The 23,230-nt window shown below is 47.9% G+C and overlaps 2 protein-coding genes and 1 non-coding gene across 10 annotated transcripts in view; 1 reads left to right on the top strand and 2 right to left on the bottom strand.

Moving 5' to 3' along the window:
* On the bottom strand, nucleotides 1-6,077 carry RGS9BP (regulator of G protein signaling 9 binding protein). The gene has a single exon (XM_027978184.3). It carries the CDS (start codon nucleotides 5,741-5,743, stop codon nucleotides 5,030-5,032), a length of 714 nt encoding a protein of 237 aa, XP_027833985.1. The 5' UTR covers nucleotides 5,744-6,077; the 3' UTR covers nucleotides 1-5,029.
* On the bottom strand, nucleotides 2,783-2,975 carry LOC114118135 (U2 spliceosomal RNA). The gene has a single exon (XR_003591680.1). It is a non-coding gene; the product is annotated as a U2 spliceosomal RNA (small nuclear RNA).
* A 710-nt stretch (nucleotides 6,078-6,787) lies between the features above and the next one.
* ANKRD27 (ankyrin repeat domain 27) overlaps nucleotides 6,788-23,230 on the top strand; it is a 61,130-nt gene continuing 44,687 nt past the window's right edge. For 4 of the 8 annotated variants that reach the window (XM_060398475.1, XM_012190107.3, XM_042231933.1 and 1 more), the window contains exons 1-2: nucleotides 6,788-6,896; nucleotides 17,549-17,680. In XM_060398475.1, the coding sequence (XP_060254458.1) occupies nucleotides 17,579-17,680 (102 nt within the window). In that variant the 5' untranslated portion in view covers nucleotides 6,788-6,896; nucleotides 17,549-17,578. Of the gene's footprint in view, nucleotides 6,897-7,056; nucleotides 7,209-17,548; nucleotides 22,081-23,230 lie in introns of those variants that run through there. The other 4 variants (XM_060398476.1, XM_060398474.1, XM_042231931.1 and 1 more) reach the window with 2 other exon arrangements.

Below are 23,230 nucleotides of genomic sequence, written 5' to 3'. Positions count from 1 at the left end.
TAAGAGCATTCAAACTTTATTGTAAAAACAGTATAACAATATTAAATACAAATATATTGAAAAAATACCATTTATAATCCCACCAAACATTAACAAACATTTTCATTTATGTATATTTCTTCATAGATCTTCTCTATGTGCCTGACACATACCTACAAACAAAAGACATTCAAATTTGCTTTCTGGGGACTTGGTCCAGTCCATGCTCCCAATGCAGGAGGCCTAAGTTCCATCCCTGGTCAGGGAACTAGATCCCACATACTGCAATTAAGAGTTTGCGTGCTGCAGTTAAAGATCCTGCATGCCACATCCTGAACGCCACAACCAAGACCCAGCACAACCAAATAAATAAGTATTTTAAAAATTGCTTTCCTGACAACAGCATGTTAAAAGGACTCTTAAAAATTATTTTGTCAACAGGAGTTTTCATGTGGCTTATTAACATTTGTCATATAAGCCTTAAGGTTATAACATTCTAAATTCAAACACCAGAGAAGAAGGATGCTGAAGATCTCACAGTACTGCAATGAAAACACCCAGAATCCTCTTTGGAGTGAAATGAAAATAAGTAAATAAAAGAGAGGAATGCTTTTACATAAATCTATCCGGTGCTCATGGATGCAGGGCGTGTAGTCAGTTCCTGCACATTTGGTCAGTTCCTAAGAGCTAAAGGAACAGTATTTGAACGTGACTCTGATCTGTGTTGACCACAGCCAAATAGTGTTCATATGCAGGTCTATTGTTCTTCCTGGATTCCATTTTCCATGAAGAGAAGAGTATGATTGTATTGTAGAAAAACACCTGGAGATTTATAATCCTGGCATCCTTCTGAACATCTCTTTATGTAATGAAATCTGTGAAGTATAAATATGTTGACCAGGAAATTCACTTCAATTTAAATGGACATGAAGAAGATTAAGAATAACTTAAAATATCATAATAGTTGATAGCTGAACCATTGGAGGGTGCCTTTTTCAACAAAGTTATGAATGCTGCATGTTATCTTCCTGCATTGCAGGTGGATTCTTTACCAGCTGAGCCACAAGGGAAGCCCCTTTAAATTATTAATAACCATTTTAGTTAGAAGCATCATTCAAACAGTAGATACAAAGCCTTTTACTTCCAACTAGTGATGCCACATACAAAACAGCCCATGCTGTGCTAGTTTCCCAGCGTCAGGTAGGCAATGCCATTACGGTTCAGAGGGTACAGGGCAGTTACAGAAAAGGATTCTCCAAGACTCCATGACAAACGATGGGATTTCACATCTATAATTTACCAGAATCAGTTTAGGTTGCTGGGTAAAACCAAGTGTTTAATAAACACTAGGCCTTCTTGGATTTAGAGTCTGAATTTAAAATTCTAATCTAAATACTATAAATAAGTAGCATTTTTACACACTTGTGATAGACTAACATCACAGTAAGCTTAGTTCATTCTGATTTTTAAAATTCATATGAAAGTTTACCACCAGACTAAGTTTAGACAAACTGTAAGATTCCATTTCAATATGCACCAAAACCAACAATAACAACCCCTCGCCACCCCACCCCTCCCCAAAAAAAAGCCCCAAATAACTCTTCCCTGTCTAACTGCATTCTGTTAAATGTTTTGGGGTTCACCAGTCAGGACCCTCTGATTTCACAGATGAGGGAAGGGAGACACAGGGAAGTCAGTGACCTGTCTGAGGTACTTGGAGAGAAAGGCAGAGCCCTGCCCACTGCAACTGGTATGGCCTTATAGGAGGAGGCACTCCCCGAAGGAATACAGAAGTCAGTCCTATACTCCTGCCTTACAGGCTCACACTTTGGGGCTTGCACCCTTAACAAACACTCATTACAGAACAGAGAACCGCATCCTAAAAATCAACTGTCTAGCTAAAAAAAAAAAAAAAAATGTATGAACGTGCATGTTGAAAAAAATGCAGCATGATCAGGGTTCTCATGCAACCCAGAACTCTCTTTCAACCCAAACTGCTTTTCAGTCATTGGACATCATGCATCTCTTATGTAGCTTACTGTAAACCTTAGGCAAATCATGAATTTTATGCGCTAATTTGACTTGCCAAAAATATTTTCTCTTGCGGCATTTAAGAGCATACATTCTTAGAGTACATAAAAAAGAATTTGCCGGGCATTTTTTCTTCTATAAACATTGTTCTGTTCTTTTTTTCTAATAGGAAGAGTTGAAAGTTCCCATGATAAGTGTGTTGACATTATGAATTCTTGTCATACCAGTATCAGATAAAGCTGTGCTATTTTCCCAAAAGAGATGCCAGGTATATTTTCTCTTACAGGTATTTAACATATGATAGATTTATCAATATAATAGCAGTTAATTTTTGAGGTGAAGACCTATCCTTTCACTTGTACCTTTAATTTAGGAAAGTTGACTCTAACACTGACCATACCCTATATACCCTCTATTATTAAATATTTGTAATTTTTTAATCACTTGTATCATAGTATAAGATCATACCAAATGTTTTAAGAAAATTAATGACTTTGATATCCAACCTCTAAATTGAATCAGGCTTCTACCAGAAAACAACCTCTTGAATTATACAGAGAAATGAGATCAGGGAGATATTGTTATAGGGCAGCCTACTGCTCAAGCAGAAGGTGATTTTGCTCGCATCACAGAGCAAAAAGTTCTATTAGGCAATGTTATAACCCCAAATAATGCCAAATATTATGAATATTTAACAAAGAGGTGTTTAGGTTAACAGAGCCACGGGATAAATACCTTCATTCTAATTCAGCTTTTTTGGTGTGTGTACAGTACTTTATCACTGATTTCAGTGAGCAGTGGATTCTCAGAACCAGGTACACATCTGATTGCACGTGTAAGTAAATACTCAAGGATCTGTCAAGTGGATGGAAAGAGTGAAAATAAAGACATTCGCTTGTTGCAATTGCCCTCTATGGATTACACAACTTCTACACTTGATCTTAGCCAAAAGGCTGAGAAGTGATGACTACACAGCTTCTAATGGGTTGTTTCTATAACAGATTCTGATGAATCATGAACCAAAACACCTTAAAAGAACAAAGAGTCACAATTTTATAGATCAAAGAATATATTTAGGGCTTGGTTTTTAGGGATATTTTCCAACAGTGGGTCACAATATGCCCCAGCCTGAGAGACGTGAGGTGACAAGAGTCCACGCTATATCCCAGGTGGATGAGAAAGAGGGGAGGTAGAAAACTTCCTATGTCATTTCTGAAGGTATCCTGGGAAGGCAGGTGTAAAAAGAAATTGACATGGCCCAATTCAGATTCACCCAGACTGGATGAAGCAGGAGGAGTTCCTTTTATTAGTTATTGTTGCAGAACTCTTAATCAGCTTAAGATTTTGTGGATCTTTTAAAACCATCTTTACAGAAACACACAAACAGGTCCCTGTGGTTTAACTATCTGTGTGTTGAGGAGTGGGACTGGGTGAGCGAGGCTGGGAGGGTGGTCTGTAGGACTGAGCTCTTGGGACTGATATTTACTTTTGAACCTTGGCCCTTCAAACTGCCCTGTGAAACACTACCCATTCCCTCCTCCCAGTCCCCTTTCTCCCTTCTGGGGTAAAAAAGAGAGAGAAAAAAAATTCTTTTCACTTTTCAGCCAAATCAGTCTCTGGGTTTTATTCCAATTTATCTATAGAGTTAAATGCATCTTGTTTTCTCAGCCTTTCTTCCCCAGCAACGCTCTCTCTGAACCACAGGTGGGGAGTTGGTGGCACCACTCAGGCAAATTCCAGCCTGGGACCTAGGGTGTTTTCCACATTTCCTTATTTATTGCCACAAAAAGGCTAGGGCCACTTAACTTCTGTCATCTACACCTGTGGTTCCAATAGTTTATGCTATGATCTCCTGCCTTGAAGACAGATTTTCAAAATAAATGAGATGTTTGTTTAGCAATCTAAGTATTTAAGTAAAGACATCATGTAATGATTCATTGGCAACTGTATGAACTCGTGGCCAAATGTCTTTTACAAAAAATCAGCTTTGATAGTACACAATGTGGTCATATGATTTTTTTAAACAGAAGATTTTTTTTTAAAAAAAGCTCCTAAATTTTGAAGTTAAAGCTGTTATGTTCTAACCTAGTCTCAGGGCTGATTGGCTCAAAACCTCTGAGCCCAGTGATGTCACTTGACCCTCTCAGGGGGTGTCCAGGTCAGGGAGTTGTGCAGCTCCCTCCAAAGCCAGCTCTCCTACTGGCTAGCAAGCAAATTCCAAGGGATAGTTAGGATTAAGGGCTCCAAAGAGGATTCCCCAGCCCTCCCCCAAAGGAGGATCAGAAACTCTGGTCTAGTTCTGGAACAAAAATAAGCCCCAGTCAAGGAGAAAGTGCTTGTATGGATAGACTGCGTCCCTTCCCAAAGCTTGTGTCCCACCCAGGGAGTCATTTTCAGTAGGCAAGTAGGTGCAGAAGTGTGTAATCTTGCCCTATAAGAACACACATTCTCCTAAGCTTAGGCCCCAAAGGATGAAGGTAATAAAAACTGTTCACATCTTATTACCATTTGCTTTCTTGTTCCAGGAAACAAAAGCAACACACACAAACACAAAACAGCGCCCTCACCGCACACTTCATTTCACCCCATCCTCTTTCCAAACTGTCTCTCTCTGAGAATGGGAATCACCCGCAGGGGTGGGGGCACCAAGCTCAGCCTCAGCGGAAACACGCCCCAGCAGCACAGGCGGTAACGTATTAACTGGGAAGAATCTCAGGTCACTGAGAACGGTTTTCTATTAATAGGGGATAAAGCTCTTGCATACATTAGCGATAATGCCCTGGTGGCCCGCGCAAAATTAACTCCTCCCGGGCCAGCAAGAGGTAAGCCACGTTCTGCCCAGGCAGATGTGTGCTTGAAACACGCGTACAAACATACACGTTACACACACTGTGCTTTAGAACCGTTCCCCTTAAACATGCCAGACCCCATTCCCATCCCTAGTCCAGGGGGTTGCAGACGTTTTCCAGAGGTGTCTCCGGAGAGGGGTTGGTGGAGGCGGGGGCCCGTCGGGCACGGGTCAGCTCAGCTTTGCCACGCACACCGCCAAGGCCACAGCCGCCAGCAGCACTGCGCTGAAGATGGTGGCGGCCTTGGCCTTGCTCAGGTCGCAGGGCCCAGTGCGCTGTTCTACCGACACGCCGCCCACCGAGGAGACGCCGGCACTGGCGCTGGACAGGAGCTCGGCACCTGCCGCCTGCCGGGCCTGCACCGTCCAGCGGGGCACGTTGACCTTCATCTCCATATCCTGGATCATTTCGCCCACCTGAAGGATCTCCCGCTCCAGCTGGTGCAGGTCTTCCACGTCGAAGTCGCGATGCGCCTCGTGCCGCAGGCTGCGGGCGCTCAGGGCGCGCGCCGCTACGCCGGTCGCGCCGCCTTCCACCCCTGTGCGCACCAGCGGCCGGCGCGGCGCCTGCAGCGGAAACTCAGTGCTCAGGGCCAGTGCACGCCGCATGTCGGCTTCCAACAGGTCCAGGCAGCCGGAGAAGGCCACCCAGAGGCGCTCGAATTCGGCGCGCTCCTCGGCGCCCAGGCTCCGGTCTCGCAACGGGGCTGTCAGCCGGACGCGGATGGCCACCGCCAGCTCCTGCGCCTTCTGGCGCGTCTTCTGCAGCTCCTCTCGCAGGTTCTGGGAGTCTGCGGAGCCTCCGATGGTCAGCACCAGGTGGTGGTAGCATGCGGTCGCCTTATTAAGCGCGTCCAGTAGCGCTTTGCACTCCTCCTTCGCCATGGCGCTGCTCTCCCGCGCAGCCCGGCCGCCTGCGCCCCTCTCACCTTCACCCACTCAGCGCAGCAGGATGCAGCCAGCCTCGACGGCGTTCCTCGGCCGGACGGCCCGAGCACTCCTCATGGCCCGAGAGGAGCTTGGCGCTGCCGCTGCTCAGGGTCCACGACAGGCGCTTCCGCTGACCGGGTTTGCCATTCCCTCATCCATCCACCCCAGGTGCGCTCCTAGTCACACGCCGAATCTCTGCGCAGCCCTCGCCTCCACGGTAGCACCTGCGAAGCCCGTGTTGAGGTCCCCATCCTCCTCCCTTGCCGTCGCCAGGGCTAGCGGGCCGCTGAGCCGCTCGCTCCGGGCGCCTTAAGGGCAGAGGTGTCGGGTTTCTTAGGATCCGCCCACCCCCGCCCTTCCTCGCTGAGCGCTCCCATCCCATGGACCAGGGATAGGCGGGGCCCTGCGCGGGGAGGTCACGTGCAGGTCCCCCCTCTCCCCCTCCTCTGCACCCCATTACAGTCTGGAATATTAACGCTCAGCAGACCCAACCCTCCTCTGTTTTTGAGAAGGGGAAACTGAGGCTCAGATTTAAAAGGGAGGAGGAGGATCAAGCTCACGCCACGTGCATGTAAGTGATGGGGCTACAATCCAGGGGCTCTGACTCTTAGACCCAGCCACCGACGGAAGTAGTATGCTTCGTAGGACTGGACACCCCTGTCCTCCAAACCGAGTAGTAAAGGGCAATCTGCGGGGCGGGAAGGCTGCCGTATCTCCCCATCCTAGTCCAGCCCGCTTTCCAGCAACAGAGCTTGGACCCCACCCCTTGTGTCAGATGTGTTTTTCGGCCCCGCCCCCTCCCGTTCCAGGCAGGCGCAGTCGATGGCTCTGGGCAGGTCCAGTCTGAAAAGGAAGTGTTGCTTGCCGCCTGAGCCCCACCCCTGGCTGGGCGGGCTCAATGATTGCTCTGCGCACGCGTCACTCTGAATAAAGACAGCTTCTCATTGGACTGACCAGAGTCCTGGGGGTGCGACTCCGCCCAACGGGGGTGGGCGGTGCAGCAGTTCTGCCGCGTTGGGGTGGTGGGCCCTGAGGTCTCTACCGAGGGGCCGGGAGGTATCGGCGCCACTCCAGGAAGGGCGGGGAGTGAAACTATGTAGCCTTTTAAGTAAGTGTCTTCCCTCCTGTCTCCTCCCGCGCCTCCCTTCCCTCGGGACGGCTGCGCCTCTGGGCTCAGAGGCCGGGCGGGGCCTCAGAGAGGAGAAGGGGGAGGGGCTCTTTCCTCGGCCGGCGCCCCAAGCTGGGCCGGCTGTCCCCGGGAGGCCCCCGAGGCCTGGGCCCATCGCGGAGTGGACAGCCGCGCCCGCGCTCTCCAGCTCCAGTCCGCAGCCTGGCTCGCTGTGCCCCTCGTGTGTGTTTGCGGGTCGAGGGGTGGGGTTGGCGAAGAGTGCGCGCTCTGACCCCCGCGGCATCTGTACAGGTTAGCAGTCTGGGATCCCAGGAACTCAGACTTGGGGGCAATAATAGTCAGGGCCGTCGCTCACGGGCTGGGTGGCTTCTGCGGTTTAAGGGAGGCCTGGCGGAGCGGGTGGAGGGGGGTGGGGCTGTGGATGGGAGGCTGTGGATAGGGGTGCGGATCCTCGAGCCGGGCTGTCGTGGTCCCCGTGGTGATGGAGGCGCTGGGGGGAGAGGAGGGAATCCCTGCTAGCCTGCCTCTCATGGGGCGGGGGTCTCCTCTTTCAGCTGGGTTAAGATTACCCCGGGAAAACTATGAAGCACCAAGGGGTGTTCTGGATTCTGAGTCTGTTCAGTTCTTTTCGTTGAAAATGGACTGCCCATTGGCGCGTGAGCAAGGCCATGCGGCTCTGGCCGCCCCTGGAGGTGCTGGGGACGTGGGCGCTTGCGATCGTGCAGGGTCTTGTTTGAGGATTTAGGACATTCAGGAAATGAGGCGCAGAAGAAACTGTAGGGGACTCCTAGTTTGCCTTGGGGCTGGAATTTTACAAGTTTTGTGGGTTTCCGGAAGAGAGACCCCTATTTCGATTAAGTAATTCACCCTTCCACCAGCTCTAGAGAGGAGCAGCAGATGTTAGCAGGATATTTACATTTCCAGGCCCCTTGCCAGGTTTGGCATTGAGGCAGCCGGCCCGCCTGCAACCCCGTGCAGAGCGCTGGGTTCAGGGATCTCTCGCGCAGAAGTCTGCCCTTTAATTGGTTGTTTCAGTGGTGATACTGTGGCCCTTGGCCGTCTCAGCCACCTATGGGCCAAATGGGGCCTTGACAGAGAAAGAGTAGTTTCTAGGATAAAATGGGTAGAAGGGAGGAGAACCCATCTCTTCTGGGAGCTTTGTGGACAGCAGGAGATGAAGCTGCAGAGGTGGGCAGGAGGCCAGGAATAAGAGGGCCTCCATGCCAAGCAGAGAAGTTGAGAGTGCATCTGATAGGGAGTGGAGTAGTCCCACCCAGGTCTCAGTGTTGGAAAGATCCAACACTCGATCTTTCAGGTGGACAGGTTTGTGGTAGATCAAAGGTCAAGGCCTGAAGGCCTGCGGGGGAAATGCAAGATGGGAGCAGAAACAGATAGGTCTCACAAGTCCTGCTGGTGGAAAAGCATACGGGGCCCTGAAGCTGAGTGGACATCCGTGGTGAGTTCTTCTCACCTGGTCTTGTCATCTGCGATAATCCCTCCCGGCAGCACTGCTGGGAGGGCAACAGTAGTGTTTGCCTAGGGCCTGGGCTCCAGGTTCCTCATTGTGCGTCCTGTGCCTCTTGGACTGTGTTGCTCTCATGAGGGCAGGTGCTGGGGTTTTGTTCTACACATGTTGGCCTGTTAGTGTCTTTTCTTTTTCCAATGTGGACCTGATCGTGGCCAGGCAGCAGTAAGCAGTGGCATGAAATGAGATCTTGATTTCCTAGCCAGGAATCAAACCTCGGTAGCCTGGATGAAAACCAGGAATCCTAGCCACCAGAACAGCAAGCACTAGATGTTGGAAGCCATTGTCCCCTGGACCTCTGCCCCCAGTGAAAAATTCATTTCTCGAGGAGCCAAAAATGTAAATGGAGGTACAAAGTTTACTACTAGAGACAAAGCATAACAACAAGTGGGAGAAAGCATAGAGAAACTGTTTAGTTAAGACAGAAGCGAGACAGAGATGCACACCCAGAGAGGAAGGGTGTGCACATCCCCCCTCATGAGGAAGGGCACAGAACAGAGGCAATTGTCATTTATATAGGATGGTTCTTCCGATTTTAGATTTTAGTATCTGTAGTATCTGTGTTGCTGAAGCGAGCACAGGACAGTTCTTCAGGGTCTTTGTTTACCTTTAGCCAATTATCTGGTTTCTTTTTCCACACCTGACCTGCCCTAGGACCCTCCCCAGCATGTGTGCAGAACTTTTTTCCAGGATGGATTCTGGCCCAGAGGTCTGTGGGATGCCCTTAACATCACATGTTTTGGGGTGGTGCCCCCTCTTTTTTGACCCCCAAGGAGCCTTTCTGCACATGTGAAATGTCTCCCTTGGCCCAAGGATGGGAAATACCTGATCTTTTAACAGGATTTAGTCTCACTCTACCCCTGCCATCAACATGCCCAATGTCTGGTTATTCACCCGATTCCTGTTGCTGGTTTTTATGTTGAGGTGTAGATCTCGCAATATAGATAGGAGTCTGGTCATAAATATGTCGTCCTGGAGCCCGTTTGTCTCTTGCTTCAGGAAATATAAACAGAGGGCTGGTGATGAATGTCAGGCGTGGAGCTCATCTTCTTCCCACCCTAGGAGGTGTGAATAGGAGGCCAGTTGTAAATACTTAGCCTGGAGCCCATCTGTCTTCTCCTCAAACAGTTTTTAAAGTCTTTATTGAATTTGTTACAATATTGCTTCTGTTTTGTGTTTTTTATTCTTTTTGGCCCTGAGGCATGTGGTATCTTAGCTCCTCAGCCAGGGATCAGACCTGCACCCCCTGCACTGGAAGGCAATGTCTTAGCCACTGGATCACCAGGGATACCACTGTTAGTGTTTGAGTCAGGGCTCTCCTTCTGTTTATGAAGGGTCAGGGTTAGGCTGGTGTCCGGTAACTTCCTCCTTCTCTAGAGGAGCAGGGGAATGTGACCATGTGATGCTAGATACCAGATCTAGAAAGGGTTTAGACCCAAAGAGTCAGACATGGTTTGCCCTGAGGCTGCTTCCACGTCCGAGAGTGCTGAGAAGTGGTCCGTGGTGCTCCTGCCCTCCTGCCCGAGGGAGTTTGGTCCTGGTGGCTCCCCTGCATTTCCAGGGACAGGGGGTGGAGTGGCTTTCTGAGGGGTAGTTGTGTTCCTCCAAACTTCCCTGGTTCCAGCCCTCTTCCAGCCCTGAGGCCTTCTCCCCTACTGTGAGGCTCCATATTCCAGCCAGCTCTGTGCTTAGCCTGCTCTGAGCACAATTGGTTTTGGCTTTTTGCCAGCACTTGCAGGCCCAGCCCCTCATCCTCCCCTGCATGTGGGTGGTGGATTTCCAGTTCCTGGGAGAGATAATCCCTCCCTGGGAGCTTGATCTTCCTCTAACACCTCGCTGTCATTTTGTTCAAGTGGACCAGCAGTTACTGCATGTCTGCAGGGAGCCAGGCAGCCAGGCTTCAAAGTGCTTTGAGAAGCATATGGACAGGAGCGTAGACATTACAGAAGGACACAGGCGGCTGTAATACCGCACGTTACATCATCAAATTGCTTCCATTTGGTGTTAAGCAGAGATGCATAGGAAGTTTTCCCTCTCTGCCTTTTCCTTCTGAGTCACACATTAAGCCTGCTGGAGAATATTGCTCATCAGTTGGAAGATACGCCTGGTCAGGGTCTATGGTCAGGGCCTTGGCGGGGCAGGAGCAGCCGCAGCAGTGAGATTTCAGCAGGGAGTGCATCTCTGGGAGGTGCGGACTTTCCTGGGCTGGCTTCTGCCGAGCCAGGCTGCACACTATCATCAGATGGTCCCCGACAACACAGACTCATCCGGGCCGGCAGGACGGTTGAAGACCACAAAACCACGGGTGTGCACACCACCTCCTAAAATGCCCAGCACTGGTCTGAGGCCTCGCTTGACTCTCCTTTCCAAAATAACCTGAAATAATTCACGTGCAAAGGGTATTTGGTACCTCTGACTAACTTCACTGGATTTTCTGTAAATCTTTTCATCATTTGCACTTAAGAAAGGGTAGAATTTTGTGTGTGTGTTTTTTTAAGGAGTTTTATATGAGGTTTCAAACCTCTTTCCCTCACATGTGATTTTAAAATATAAAACCAATTCTTGCAAGTAAACTTGTCAGATTATTTTAAAGCACATACCCCTGTATAAGAATTAAGCTCTGGCACTAAGCATTATTACATAGTAGTATTTTTATTTATTTATTTGGCTGTGCCAAGTCTGAGTTGTGGCATACGGGATCTTCTGTCTTTGTTGTGGCATGCAGGAGTTTTTAGTTGTGTTGTGTGGGAGCTATTAATAGTTCCCTGACCAGGGATCTAACCTGGGCCCCCTGCATTGAGAGTGCAGAGCCTTAGCCACCAGACCGCCAGGGAAGTCTCTGATTATTACGTATTTTTAACACTGGGACAGAAAGGTCAAGGACAGAGCTGGACAGAGCTCTCTGTGTCCCTGCTGCTGGACAGGATTCAGTCATTGGCAACCAGGAGACTGATGTCCAAGAGCAGGCATATGACTTGGACTGAAAAACAGCTAGCTCCATCGCGTTCACCAGCAGTGGGTGCTGAGAGTCTTTTGTGTTTTCAGTCCATCCATTTGAACCCAGAATTTTGGTGTGACATTCAGGGCCCTTCCCTTCCCTTGCTGCCCCTCTCTGACCTGCCCTGTCTGGATTCTTATTATTTCTCAGAGCTCATTTTCACAGCTAGTCAAGCAGAGTTTATCCCTGAGTTTATTCCTGTGCTCCCCAGGAACGTGTTCCTGCCTCCTGATGGCTTTGGCCCCTCCGTAGTCCCTGCCAAGGATGCCTCCCACACACCCCAGCCCAGCCCCATCCCCGGTACTCCTTTCTCCTTACCTTTCCTGGCACTGTCCTGTCTCTAAGTCTTCTTGCTTCCCAGTGAGGTGGTTCGTCCTCTGTCAGAGCCCACGCTTGTCAGGTCTGTCTCCTAGGCGCGGCTGTTGGTGCTCTGCCAGCATCCTGTCTGGATGTTGGGATGTCAGTGTCCCTTCTCAGTTTTAGTCTGACCTTGTCTCATCCTGTTTCTCATGGGGTTTATATCTAAGGCACCTTTACTTTTGTGCTCCGCCGTGTAGAACCAGCTGTGTCCGGAACCAGCACAGAACTTTGTTTTCTTGTGACTGTGCCCCAGCCAAATTATATTATCCAGTTGTCCTGGTAGAGACTCATAAAAGGATTATTGGGGCTCCAGTAATGGTTGCCTTCAATGATTCAAATACCTAAATGGTTGCAGAGCTGGGGCCTGCGAAGGGATTATATGTAGCCATTTTCATGCTAGGCTCTTCTCCCTAAGAGGATTTGCAGGGAGCTCAGGGGACTTCTTCAGGCAGTCCTCAGGAGGGCCTGCAGCCAAGACAGCCCAGGCTGGACCAGACCGAGGGGACCTGATGCGGAGCCTGTTTGGCTGTCTGTCACGGGGACTTCTATAAGGGAAATGCATTGTGGAGTCTGTGCCTCCGTGGCTTGTGTGCTATAACCCCTAGGCATAACTATTTTTGCATGATGAATGCAGTGGTCAAAGGGATGAGTGTTAGAATAAGTTCTGACATCCCTCTAACCTCGAGTTGGACAACTGACCCTCAGTTTCTTCATCTGCGACATGGGGCAAATGATACTGTGGTTATTGTGAGCATTAGTTGTATTTAGTTACCTATAGTTATTGTGAGCATTCAAATGGGATGAGAATGTGTAGAAGTTATCACAGTGTCTAGACCAAGGATGCTTTCAAATAAATGGTGGCTGTTTTTAGCATTAGACTTTAGGGATAGAATTCATAATGCACTTAGGCATAGTGTTCTAGTGTTTCCCCAAAGAGGCGTTTTGGAATACTGTTACATAATGAGAAAGTAATTCAGTTTTTCACTTATATTTCATTCATCTAATTGTATCAAGGATAAAATTACTTGACACCCTTTACTGTTGCTAATTTTCTCTTTTTAATGAAAAGAAGAGGCTCAAAGAACCTTTGGCAGGCAGTGGTATCTAGCCAGGTTTTAAATAATGTCAATTGGCTTTATCATTTTTAATTACAAGATTATCTGAATGGGAAGTCATGCTGGTTTTCCATTTAAAGTAGTGATAAGGGTTCTTTTAAAAATAAATTTTAAATGGGAGTAGTCTTGTCTGGCAAATCCCATGGACGGAGGAGCCTGGTAGGCTGCAGTCCATGGGGTCGCTGGGAGTTGGACATGACTGAGCGACCTCACTTTCACTTTTCCCTTTCATGCATTGGAGAAGGAAATGGCAACCCACTCCAGTGTTCTTGCCTGGAGAATCCCAGGGACGGGGGAGCCTGGTGGGCTGCCGTCTCTGGGGTCGCCAAGAAACGGACACGACTGAAGCAGCTTAGCAGCAGCAGCAGATGTTTAAAGGAAAATGTCAAACATTAACAATAGAGCCGTTATGTACAACTGTGCAGGTTATATATTGCACAAGTGTCCTGCCCTGGGGGAGAAGAGCTGTTGGCCAACTAGGCTGGTGTGTAGCCTATGAGCTGCTTACTAAGCCATGTGCTCTGGCACAGGGCTGTACCTACGGGGAAGATGGGGTGCCTTTTTGTAATCCTCACGAAAGCACCATGTGGGCTAGCAGAAAGTGACAGTACACTGGTGTGTAGAGTGGCAAAAATAGTGACGGGAACATGTAAATGGAAATCCCATAAGACAAGTATTCATTTTCTCCATTGTTCAACCTGAGGTGGAGGCTCAGAGAGGTGAAATGACATGGCTAAAATTCTGATTCCTTTTCTGTGCCCATTTTTCGTATTCCTGTCTCATACTTCAGTTAAAAACCACACTGATATATGGTAAGGAGAGTAGACCGGGCGTATTGGAAGCCCCATTCACAATAGGAGCAAGCCTATACAGAATATATAAATCCTGTCTAATAGAAGTTATACATGATCTACGATCTTCTAAAAAAACTAAATCTTGGCAGCTCTGTGTCTTCATTGCTGTGCACAGGCTCTCTCTAGTTGCGGTGAGTGGGGGCTACTCTTTCATTGTGGGGCATGGGCTTCTCACTGTGGTGGCTTCTCTTGTCGAAGCACACAGGCCCTAGAGTGTGCAGGCTTTGGTACTGGTGGCACACAGGCTCGGTAGTTGCTGCTTGTGAGCTCTAGAGCACAGGCTCAGTAGTTGTGGCGCTCGGGCTTAGTTGCCCTGTGGCGTGTGGAATCCTCCTGGACCAGGTATCAAATCCACATCCTCTGCAGGTGGATTCCTAACCAGTGGACCACCAGGGATGTCCATGATCTGTGATCAAATGGAGAAAATTTAATTGGCAGACATAAAAGAGGACCAAAATAGAAAGACATACCATGCTCATGGAGAATGATTCATTATTATAAAGATGTTGACTCTCTAGTCTATAAATTTAGTGGTTACAATAAAAATCCCAATAGAAATCTCATGGAATTGATAGACTGACTCTAGTTCATGTGATATTGTAAAGAATTAGGTATAACCAAACAACTTTGGAGAACAGGGGGAGAAGTCTTCCTCTGTGAGATGTCAAGGCTTATGATGAAGGCATAGTTATGCAAATTAATGTGGTCTGATCCTTTCCTGAAGTGATTGCCACTAGCTACACGTGGACTTCCCCGGTGGCTCAGACAGTAAAGCGTCTGTCTACAATGCGGGAGACCTGGGTTCGATCCCTGGGTTGGGAAGATCTCCTGGAGAAGGAAATGGCAACCCACTCCAGTATTCTTGCTTGGAAAATCCCACGGATGCAGGAAGGCTACAGTCCATGGGGTCGCAAAGAGCTGGACACGACTGAGTGACATTTTTACTTTTTACATGTGGATATTAAGTATTTGAAATGAGGCTAGTATGAATTGAGCAGAATACACATCAGATTTTGAAGACTCCATAGACATAAAAAGAATGTAAAATATGTCAACAATTTTAAAGCATTGTTCACATGTTGGAAATATATTGTGCCTATATTAACATTAATTTCACTTTTAAAAATATGACTCCTAGAAAATTTTAAATAATATATGTAATTATGCATAATGTATATACAGTTACATTTCTCACATAAATCTGTTGGATGGCACTGGTCAAGACCACTGAAACAGAGTAAACCCCAGAAATAGGGCAAACATACATGGGAAGTCGGAATTTGACAAAGGTAGCATTATCTGCTGGTGTGAAAGGGATACAATATATAAAAGACAATGATGGAACAGTTGGCTAATGCTGTGGACTGAATGTTTGTCTCTCCCTGTTCCACACCCTCCCCCACCCCGAACCAGCCCAAATTCATATGTTGAATCCTTAATCCTAAATGTGATGGTATTTGGAGATGGAGCTTTGAGATCTAATTGGGGTTAGGTTAGGCCATGAAGGTGGGGCCCTCATGATGGGATTAGTGGCCTTATAAAAGGCTGAAGTGACAGGAGAACTCTTTCTCTACCATGTGAGGATATAGTGAGAAGGTGGCCAACCCATACAATCCAAGACGTGGACCCTCAGCAAGAACCAGATCTACTATACTAGCACCTTGATTTTTGACCTGCAGCCTCCAGAACTGTGAGGCATAAAATGTTTGTTCTTTAAGCCCCCTCAGTCTATTGTATTTTGTTATAAGACCCTGACCACACTAAGATTACCTTCAGAAAAAAATTAGATGCCCAATTTATAGCATATATAAAAGTAAAGATGAATTCCAGAAAATGAAAAACTTTAAGAGTCTTGGAAATTACAGGGACTATTTTTGTGGCCTTGGAGTTGGAAAGGATGTGGTTTCAGGTACCCTTTGCTGCATAACCAGCCGGCCCCCAGATTCGTGACTTACAACTGCTACAGTTTATTATTCCTTACAGTTCTGTGGGCCGGCAAGGTGGGTCTTCCGCTAGTCTCACCGGGGCTCACTTGTGTGGTTGCATCCAGCCAGTGGGCCAGCTATGCTCACTGGACCGCCTCTCTCTCCCTCCCTGGGCTTTCATCCCATGGGCTTCTCTATTGCATGGTGATCACGTGGTGCCAAATGAATGGAAGTGAAACCTGCAAGGTCTCTTGAGGCTGACACTCAGAATCACAGAACATCAATTCTCAACCACAGGGATGGCTCAAATTTGAGAGATGGGGAAATAGACTCCACCTTCTTATAGGGGGAATGGTGAAATTTACAAGGGGGCATGCCAAGATGATAAGATTTCTTTAGCTCCCAAGACCACTGACCAGTAAGGCAAAGATGGACAAGTTCAACTACATTAAAAATCAAACACTTTTATTTCTGAAAACACTCATTTGGAAAAATGGAGAGACAAGTCACAGATCAGGAGAAGATATTTGCAACATCTTTTAGTGTCCAGACAAACAACCCATTAGAAGAGTGGCCAAAAAACATGGTGATTTATAGCATGTAAAGAAGTGATAATCAACTTCATTAAAGAAATGAAAATTAGAAACAGCAAAATAGCTATTTTATACCCAGACTGGCATAAATGAGCTGGCCTGCCAACTCCAAGAAGCACTGGCTAGGGTGTGATGGGAGGAAGGGGAGTGCTCACACACTTTGCAGGGAGGTCGCAAGCGGTCCAATGTTGTCAGCGCGTGCTGAAGGTGTAGGCGTAGGCAGTGTCTCGCCTAGTGACATTCCTGGAACACATGAGAGTGTACGAGTGTTTGTGTCAGCATTATTTGTAACGCTGGAAGTGTGGAACCAATGTTAAGTGTAGGATATTAGATGAATTGTGTCTGGTCCACTTCATACAGTACAGCAGAAATTAGTGAATTAGTAGGAGCTGTATGGATCAGCGCTGATAGAACTTGGAAACATAATGTTGATGGAAGAGATGGAAAAGTATATGTTCCAGACTACTTACAGTGTGATACCATTTATGTAGATTTTGAAGCCCATAAAGCGAGATTTTATATCATTTATGAATACATGAGTTTTAAAGGAGTAGAAATGTCAGCAAGAAGGATATAGAAACAGCTTTAAGATAGTGGTTGTCTCTGAATAGGGAGGAGAGGATGGGAGGGAGGGGGCAGATAGGGGAACCAGTCTACTCTGATATACTTTATTTCTGAAAAGGAAATCTGAGGCAAATACGGCAATGTGGTAAGATTTGGTAATCCTGGTGGTGGCGGTGGTTTAGTCGCTAAGTCATGTCTGACCCTTGTGACCCCATGGGCTGTAGCCCACCAGGCTCCTCTGTCAGTGGGATTCTCCAGGTAAGAATGCTGGAGTGGGTTGCCATTTCCTCCTCCAGGGGATCTTCCCAGTCCAGGAATCAGACCCTGGTCTCCTGCATTGCAGGCGGATTCTTTACCGACTGATCTATCTTGGGTGGTAGGTTAGCAATATTACTCTACTTTTCTGGTATGGTTAAAATATTTCATTAAAAGCCTGCATATCTTTAAAATATCATAATTTGGGTCATGTAGGATGTTCTAAAAATAGCCGTTGTTACTTTTGTAATGACTTGATGCTAACAAGATTTTCTGAACCTGATTTATACGTTTAACCAGTAAGAAAAGTCATCTTGGAACTTGTGGGTTCTCTTTGATTTTTCCTGACAGTGTGTCAGGGACGCTTTTTGGACACTGCTAATCAGATGTGCCACACCAGTCTGAAGGTGGTCATTTACTGCTGTTTCCTCTCTCATCCCAGGAGACTCGCTCTGCCCCACCTGAAGTCCATATGGCTCTGTATGATGAGGACCTCCTGAAAAATCCCTTCTACCTGGCTCTTCAAAAGTGGCGTCCTGACTTGTGCAACAAGGTGGCCCAAGCTCATGGCATTGTAAGTGCATCCATCCCGAGGGTGGTCCTTCTCTGCTGGGCAAAATATGGTAGACTTCAGTTAAATTTAGCAGGAGTCAGGTATAGAACTCAGTGCAGCAGTCCCAGACCATGCTCGGCATGTGGACGAGCAGAGAGGAACTGCCCTGAGCAGCTTCCTCCATGCAGCCTCCTGAGACTGCTCCAGCCCGGGCGTAATCTTTTCTCTGACCTCTCAGCCCCCATTATCACTGGTCTCATGGTAGTCACTTCTGTTTCTCCTGTTTCCATGTTGACCAGGAGGGCTTCTCCAGGGCAGAAATCATATCCTTCCTTGTCTGTGAGACGGGTGCTCACTCCCGCAGAGTAGGGGAGCGTGTGAATGTACGGGTATGTCACCTTCAAAGGCATTTCCTGAAGAGGAGGAGCCGAGAGAACTTTCGTAGTAGAGACCACAACCTCCGTGGTCTCTGAGAAGCCTACAGGGGCAGCCAGGTGACAGGAGCCAGAGAAGAGAGAAACCGTGGTCTGTTGGCGGGGTGTCTGCTGCCTGGAGGGAGGAAGGGCCCGCACTGCAGGCCTTTCTTCTTTCCGAGGTTGCTGAACTTGGCTGACATCTTACTTACCCACCATGGGATACAGACAGTTAGCTGGGCGCCTTTGTGCCACCTGCCCATGGCAGGGCCTCTTTTTTTTTTTTTTCAAAATAATTTGTGTTTATCTATTTATTTTTGGCTGCGCTGGGTCTTTGCCGCCGCGAGGGCTTTTCTCTCGTTGCAGCGAGCGGGGGCTGCTGTTAGTTGCGGTGCTCAGGCTTCGCATGGCGGTGGCTTCTCCTGTTGCACAGCACGGGCGCTAGGGCATGCGGGCTTCAGTACTTGCTGCACGTGGGCCTCTTCCCTTCCTGCTTGTCCTCTTTTCTTCTCATACTTTTGTTCCTGCTTCTCTTACCCAGAGATGAGGTCTTAGGTGAGTCAGGTGGCCGAGGGTTTGAACCAAAGGAGAAATGAGTTAGCTCAGGTTTCTCTGCAGCCTTAGAACTGACTTTCCCATGCTTAGCCCACCCCTCTGCCATCAGAAGCCTGTTTTTTTTTTTTTTTTAAACCCCAAGTCCCTTCTGGTTTTTATGATTGGTTTTGTGATTAATATCTCTTTCCCAGAATTTTTTTTTTACTTTGGATTTTAGAAGTCATAAACTTCATTATTAAAAAAAAAAAAAGTTAAGAGAATACAGTTATTTCCAAAGAAGAAAATAAAAATCTCATAAAGCTCACTACAGGTATTCACTGTCGTCTGTTCATTTCACAGCACCTTAAATGCTGCTATGTGTAAGACATTAGGTTTGATGTGGGAGATTCAGCCAAAAATATGAGCAGGCATCACGATCTTTACCCTTATGGATCTCTACCCGAAATTTTAGTGGGACAGACGGTTGCACTGTGGGTTAATGTTTAACTAATTATGGTTAAGTGTCACAGAGAAAAGGCCCAGACATCATGTTACCCGACAGGGCCTGACCCAACTGGGGAAATATTTCCTTCCCATCTTTGTTCTATGGTATTTTAAAAAGAAATACTGTCTAGATAAGAGTGTATTATCGCAGGTAACTTTCTCTTTTTAAAAGCGCCGTGCTGCAGACTGCTGTTAATCTCTCAGGAAGCCTGAGATGGGGGACCTGTCTCGCTCGTCACTGTCACCCAGACTCCCTGTCACCCAGGAGGTGCTTTTGCAGCTGCCAGCTCAAAATCCCACTCAAGCTCACTTTAGCAAAAGGGGAATTTGGGATAAGAACTTTAGCATCTCGGTCACCTTCGTCTCCGGTACATCAAGGAATAGGACATGCTTCTTCTTCTTCTTTTTAATTTTATTTTTTAGGGTGGGAGGTGTGCATGTGAGATCTTAGTTCCTTGGCCAGGGATCAAATTCATACCCCCTACTTTCGGAACATGGAGTCTCAACCACTGGTCCACCAGGGAAGTCCCGGGAGATACTTCTTAAGTTGCCATCCCGAGATCCCAAGGGTGCCCTAGGCTTCTTACTCCAGCCCCCGCTGAGATCCATAAGGGCCTGTGTGGGGCCCACATTCAGTAGACTCGAGACTCAGTGAGGTCAGCTCCTCAGGAAAGGGCAACTGTGAGGAGCTGGCTGCTGCTGTCCTGTTCAGCCAGGCCAGGTGTTGATAACCAGCTCCTGCCACCTGTTGGCCATGTGATGGAGTCCCGGCTCATCTAACCTGTCCCATTGCTCTTTCTGGGTCTGTTGGTTGAGTGTAAAAAGTAGAATATCCCAATGACCTCTAGGAGAACACTCATCCTTTCTGCCATATCTGAGGGACCCACATGGCCTCAGCAGGTGAATGCTATGTTTCCTTCCACGGGCTTGGCCACTGGGCTGAGTTTGTGCTAAGTCACGTTAGTCATGTCCAACTCTTTGCTGCCCTGTGGACTGTAGCCTGCCAGGCTCCTCTGTTCATGGGATTCTCCAGGCAAGAACACTGGAGTGGGTTGCTACGCCCTCCTCCAGGGCATCTTCCTGACCCAGGAATCGAACCCACATCCCTTAAGTCTCCTGCATTGGCAGGTGAGTTCTTTACCACTCGCACCCGACCTGGGAAGCCTGGAATGAGTTTGGTGGCCCCTGAATCTGCCCTGGGGATTAGGGTCCTTTACTGGGCTCTAAAAATGTGAAGTCACCACTTTTTATTTACTTTTTATTTGGCTACATTGGGTCTTCTCCATAGCATATGGGGTCTTAGCTCCCTAACCAGGGATCAAACCCATGTCCCCTGCATTGCAAGGTGGACTCTTAACCGCTGGCCCTCAGGAAAGTCCTGAAGTCACCACTTTTGAACATGTGTCTCCCCAGGGTTAAATGCCCTTTACCTCCCCTTCTGCAAATGGAGCCAGCAGGCCCCCTCACATGACAGCTGAGGGTGCAGGCTGGCTGTTCCCCTCACCTGTCCCAGCCCCTCCTCGAGTTTGACTTCATTCCCGAACCTTCCTCTGATGGGCTGCCCCGTGTCCAGGAATGCACCCCTTGCCACCATTTGCTCTTTTGACTGGACAGTGGAACCCCATCTGCTAAAGTTCCTTCCCATTCTGATTCCAGAGACCTGTGACGCCCACACACTCTCTCACAGTCACCTTGTTCTTGTAACTGTCCGGTTATTATGCAATGAGTTTTTTTCAGAGCAGCTGCGTAGGCCTCGTGCACCCCGGGGCTGTTGTTCTTGGGGGCATTGAGCAAAAGTTCTCCAGATTTCCCTGGTGGACCGGGTGGGTGGGTCCATTTGCCTGTAGGAAAAACAACAATGGCGAAAGGAGATGATATGTGGTCCTTTTATCATGGCCCTGTAATTATGGGTCTAATTATGGGGTATGCAGACTTCTGAGGGCTCACCTGGGAACCTAGCATCGTGACTTCTAAGTTCCAGGGAACTGACTTTCAAGAACATGCTTATACAGCCCAGCTAAGGGCGCTGAAGTTCATATTCCAGTTCTTGGAATTTGCTTAGTAGAACTTCATCTGGCAAACACCGAGTATCTCCTGTACTCTCAGACCACACTGGGTTTGCAGAGTTACATGGAGGAATGGGGGACACGACATGCCTTCAGGGATTTCCACAAACAGGTCATATGTAGGCCAGAGGGTTGAGTATTAGGACAGAAGTCGTCATGTGCTCCTGTGGAGTAGCTGACCAGGCAGGGGGAAGTCAGGAGGGTATCCTGGAGTGAAAGTGAAAGTGAAGTCGCTCAGTCATTTCTAACTCTTTGTGACCCCATGGACTGTAGCCTACCAGGCTCCTCTGTCCATGGGATTTTCCAGGCAAGAGTACTGGAGTGGGTTGCCATTTCTGTCTCCAGGGGATCTTCCCAACCCAGGGATCAAACCCGGGTCTCCCACATTGTAGACAGACGCTTTACCATCTGACCCACCAGGGAAGTCCTACCTGAGTAGGTATGACTAATGCTAATTCTTGCTTTTATGCTTTCTTTTCTTTAATGACTATTATTATTTTAAAAAATTCTTTACAAAGGGGTTATAATAAAAAGTTTTATCGTTAAGCTCTGAACTGAGTCCCTAACTCATGGTCTTCTCGGCAACTCTGAGCTTTGTGTCTTCTATACCAGCTGCTACAGCTCCACAACCTCTGTTCCAGAAATAGTCTGAACCTCCCTGCTGTGAGGGCCCTTGGCACCTGTGCCTGCCTCCCGTGGGCGGCTTCATAGCCACCCACCGCTGATGCTTCTCACACCTGTCTCAGCAGGAACCTGGTGGATGCATGGAGCCACAGAGAGCCAGCCACTGGCTTCTGCTTGCATTGAAATGTACCAGGCAGCCTTGCCTGCCTGAAAACTTTGGGAGAGTCCTTGACATTGGAGGCTTCCCTGTTCACTCAGCAAGCACTGATTGGTATCTACGGTATGGTGAGCCATGGGCTTGGTGAGGGGGATTCGGTGCCTCGGGAGCTGGTCACGCTTATCTAAGGAGGCAGAGAAGGTGTGTGTACATAGTGAGGATGCGCAGAGGATGTGGTCACAGTGGTGGTGGGGTGAGCGGTGTGTATCTCTGAAGCACCTCGGAAGCTCCTGGCTGCTCAGAGGCCCCGCCTCGTATGGGACTGTGTGACGCCCGCATCCACTGAGCTGGAGTGGGGCAATCCCTTGGCCTGCCTTTAGCCACCTAACTCCCTTAGGCGTGGGTCATGCTGTCCTCTTGCCTGGGGCCAACCCTCTCATCTCCAAGATCTTCTTTTTGTGTTCAGGTTTTTAGGTTTCAGTGAGGCCATCGAGGAGCCTTGAGGCTGTTTCTTGATTCTCATACCAGAGGGCCTTTTGTTTTTTTAAGCTGCACTTTTGTTAACATTTTAAAATTATTATGATTGTCTCCCCTTTTGCTCTCTCTCCTCATCTGGTACCACCAAGCCCATCTCAGGGCCTTTGGACATGCTTTCTTCTGACAGAAGCGTTCTTCCGGGGACTTCCCTGGTGGTGCAGTGTGAAGACTCTGAGCTTCCACTGCAGGGGACCTGGGTGTGATCCCTGGTCTGGGAACTAGGATCCTGCACGCTGTGTAGCATGCCCCCTCCAGAAGAAGTTCTTCCCTTAGATCTTTACTTGGTGGGTCCTTCTCTCTATCTATTCCTTGCTCAAATGAGGCTTTCTCAGAGAGCCCTCCACCTTAACAACTTGACCTGAGTTAGCTAACCTTTGCCCCACTCCAGGCATTCTCTGGCTTGATGCCCTGCTTTATTATCTGCATAAAGCTTACTGATATATGGAATCTGTTATATTGTTAAAAAAAAACCTGTAGCCCCCACTTAGAATATAATGTCCATGAGGACAATTCACCATATCTCCAACAGTGCCCAGTGTCATGAATATTGAATGGAGAAAAAAACCAGGAAAACCAAACTCAAATTTTAATACTTACTTGAATAAAGTTGGCTACCTGAAAATTTAAAAAAAAAAGTTATTGTGTTTAATTTCAAACACGAACAAGTGAAAAGAATCACACCATGTGCCCCTGCTCCCATCTCTCAGCTTCCACAGCGCTGGGCTCAGATGCCAGC

The sequence above is a fragment of the Ovis aries genome, chromosome 14 (genome assembly GCF_016772045.2).
Source record: "Ovis aries strain OAR_USU_Benz2616 breed Rambouillet chromosome 14, ARS-UI_Ramb_v3.0, whole genome shotgun sequence".
Classification (NCBI taxonomy): Eukaryota; Metazoa; Chordata; class Mammalia; order Artiodactyla; family Bovidae; genus Ovis; species Ovis aries.
The sequence above is the reverse complement of the archived record's forward strand: the minus strand, read 5'-3'. Positions and strand labels throughout refer to the sequence as shown.

Excerpts from the sequence above, each read along its gene's own strand:
- RGS9BP (XM_027978184.3), bottom strand. The coding sequence starts at position 5,743 with ATGGCGAAGGAGGAGTGCAAAGCGCTACTGGACGCGCTTAATAAGGCG.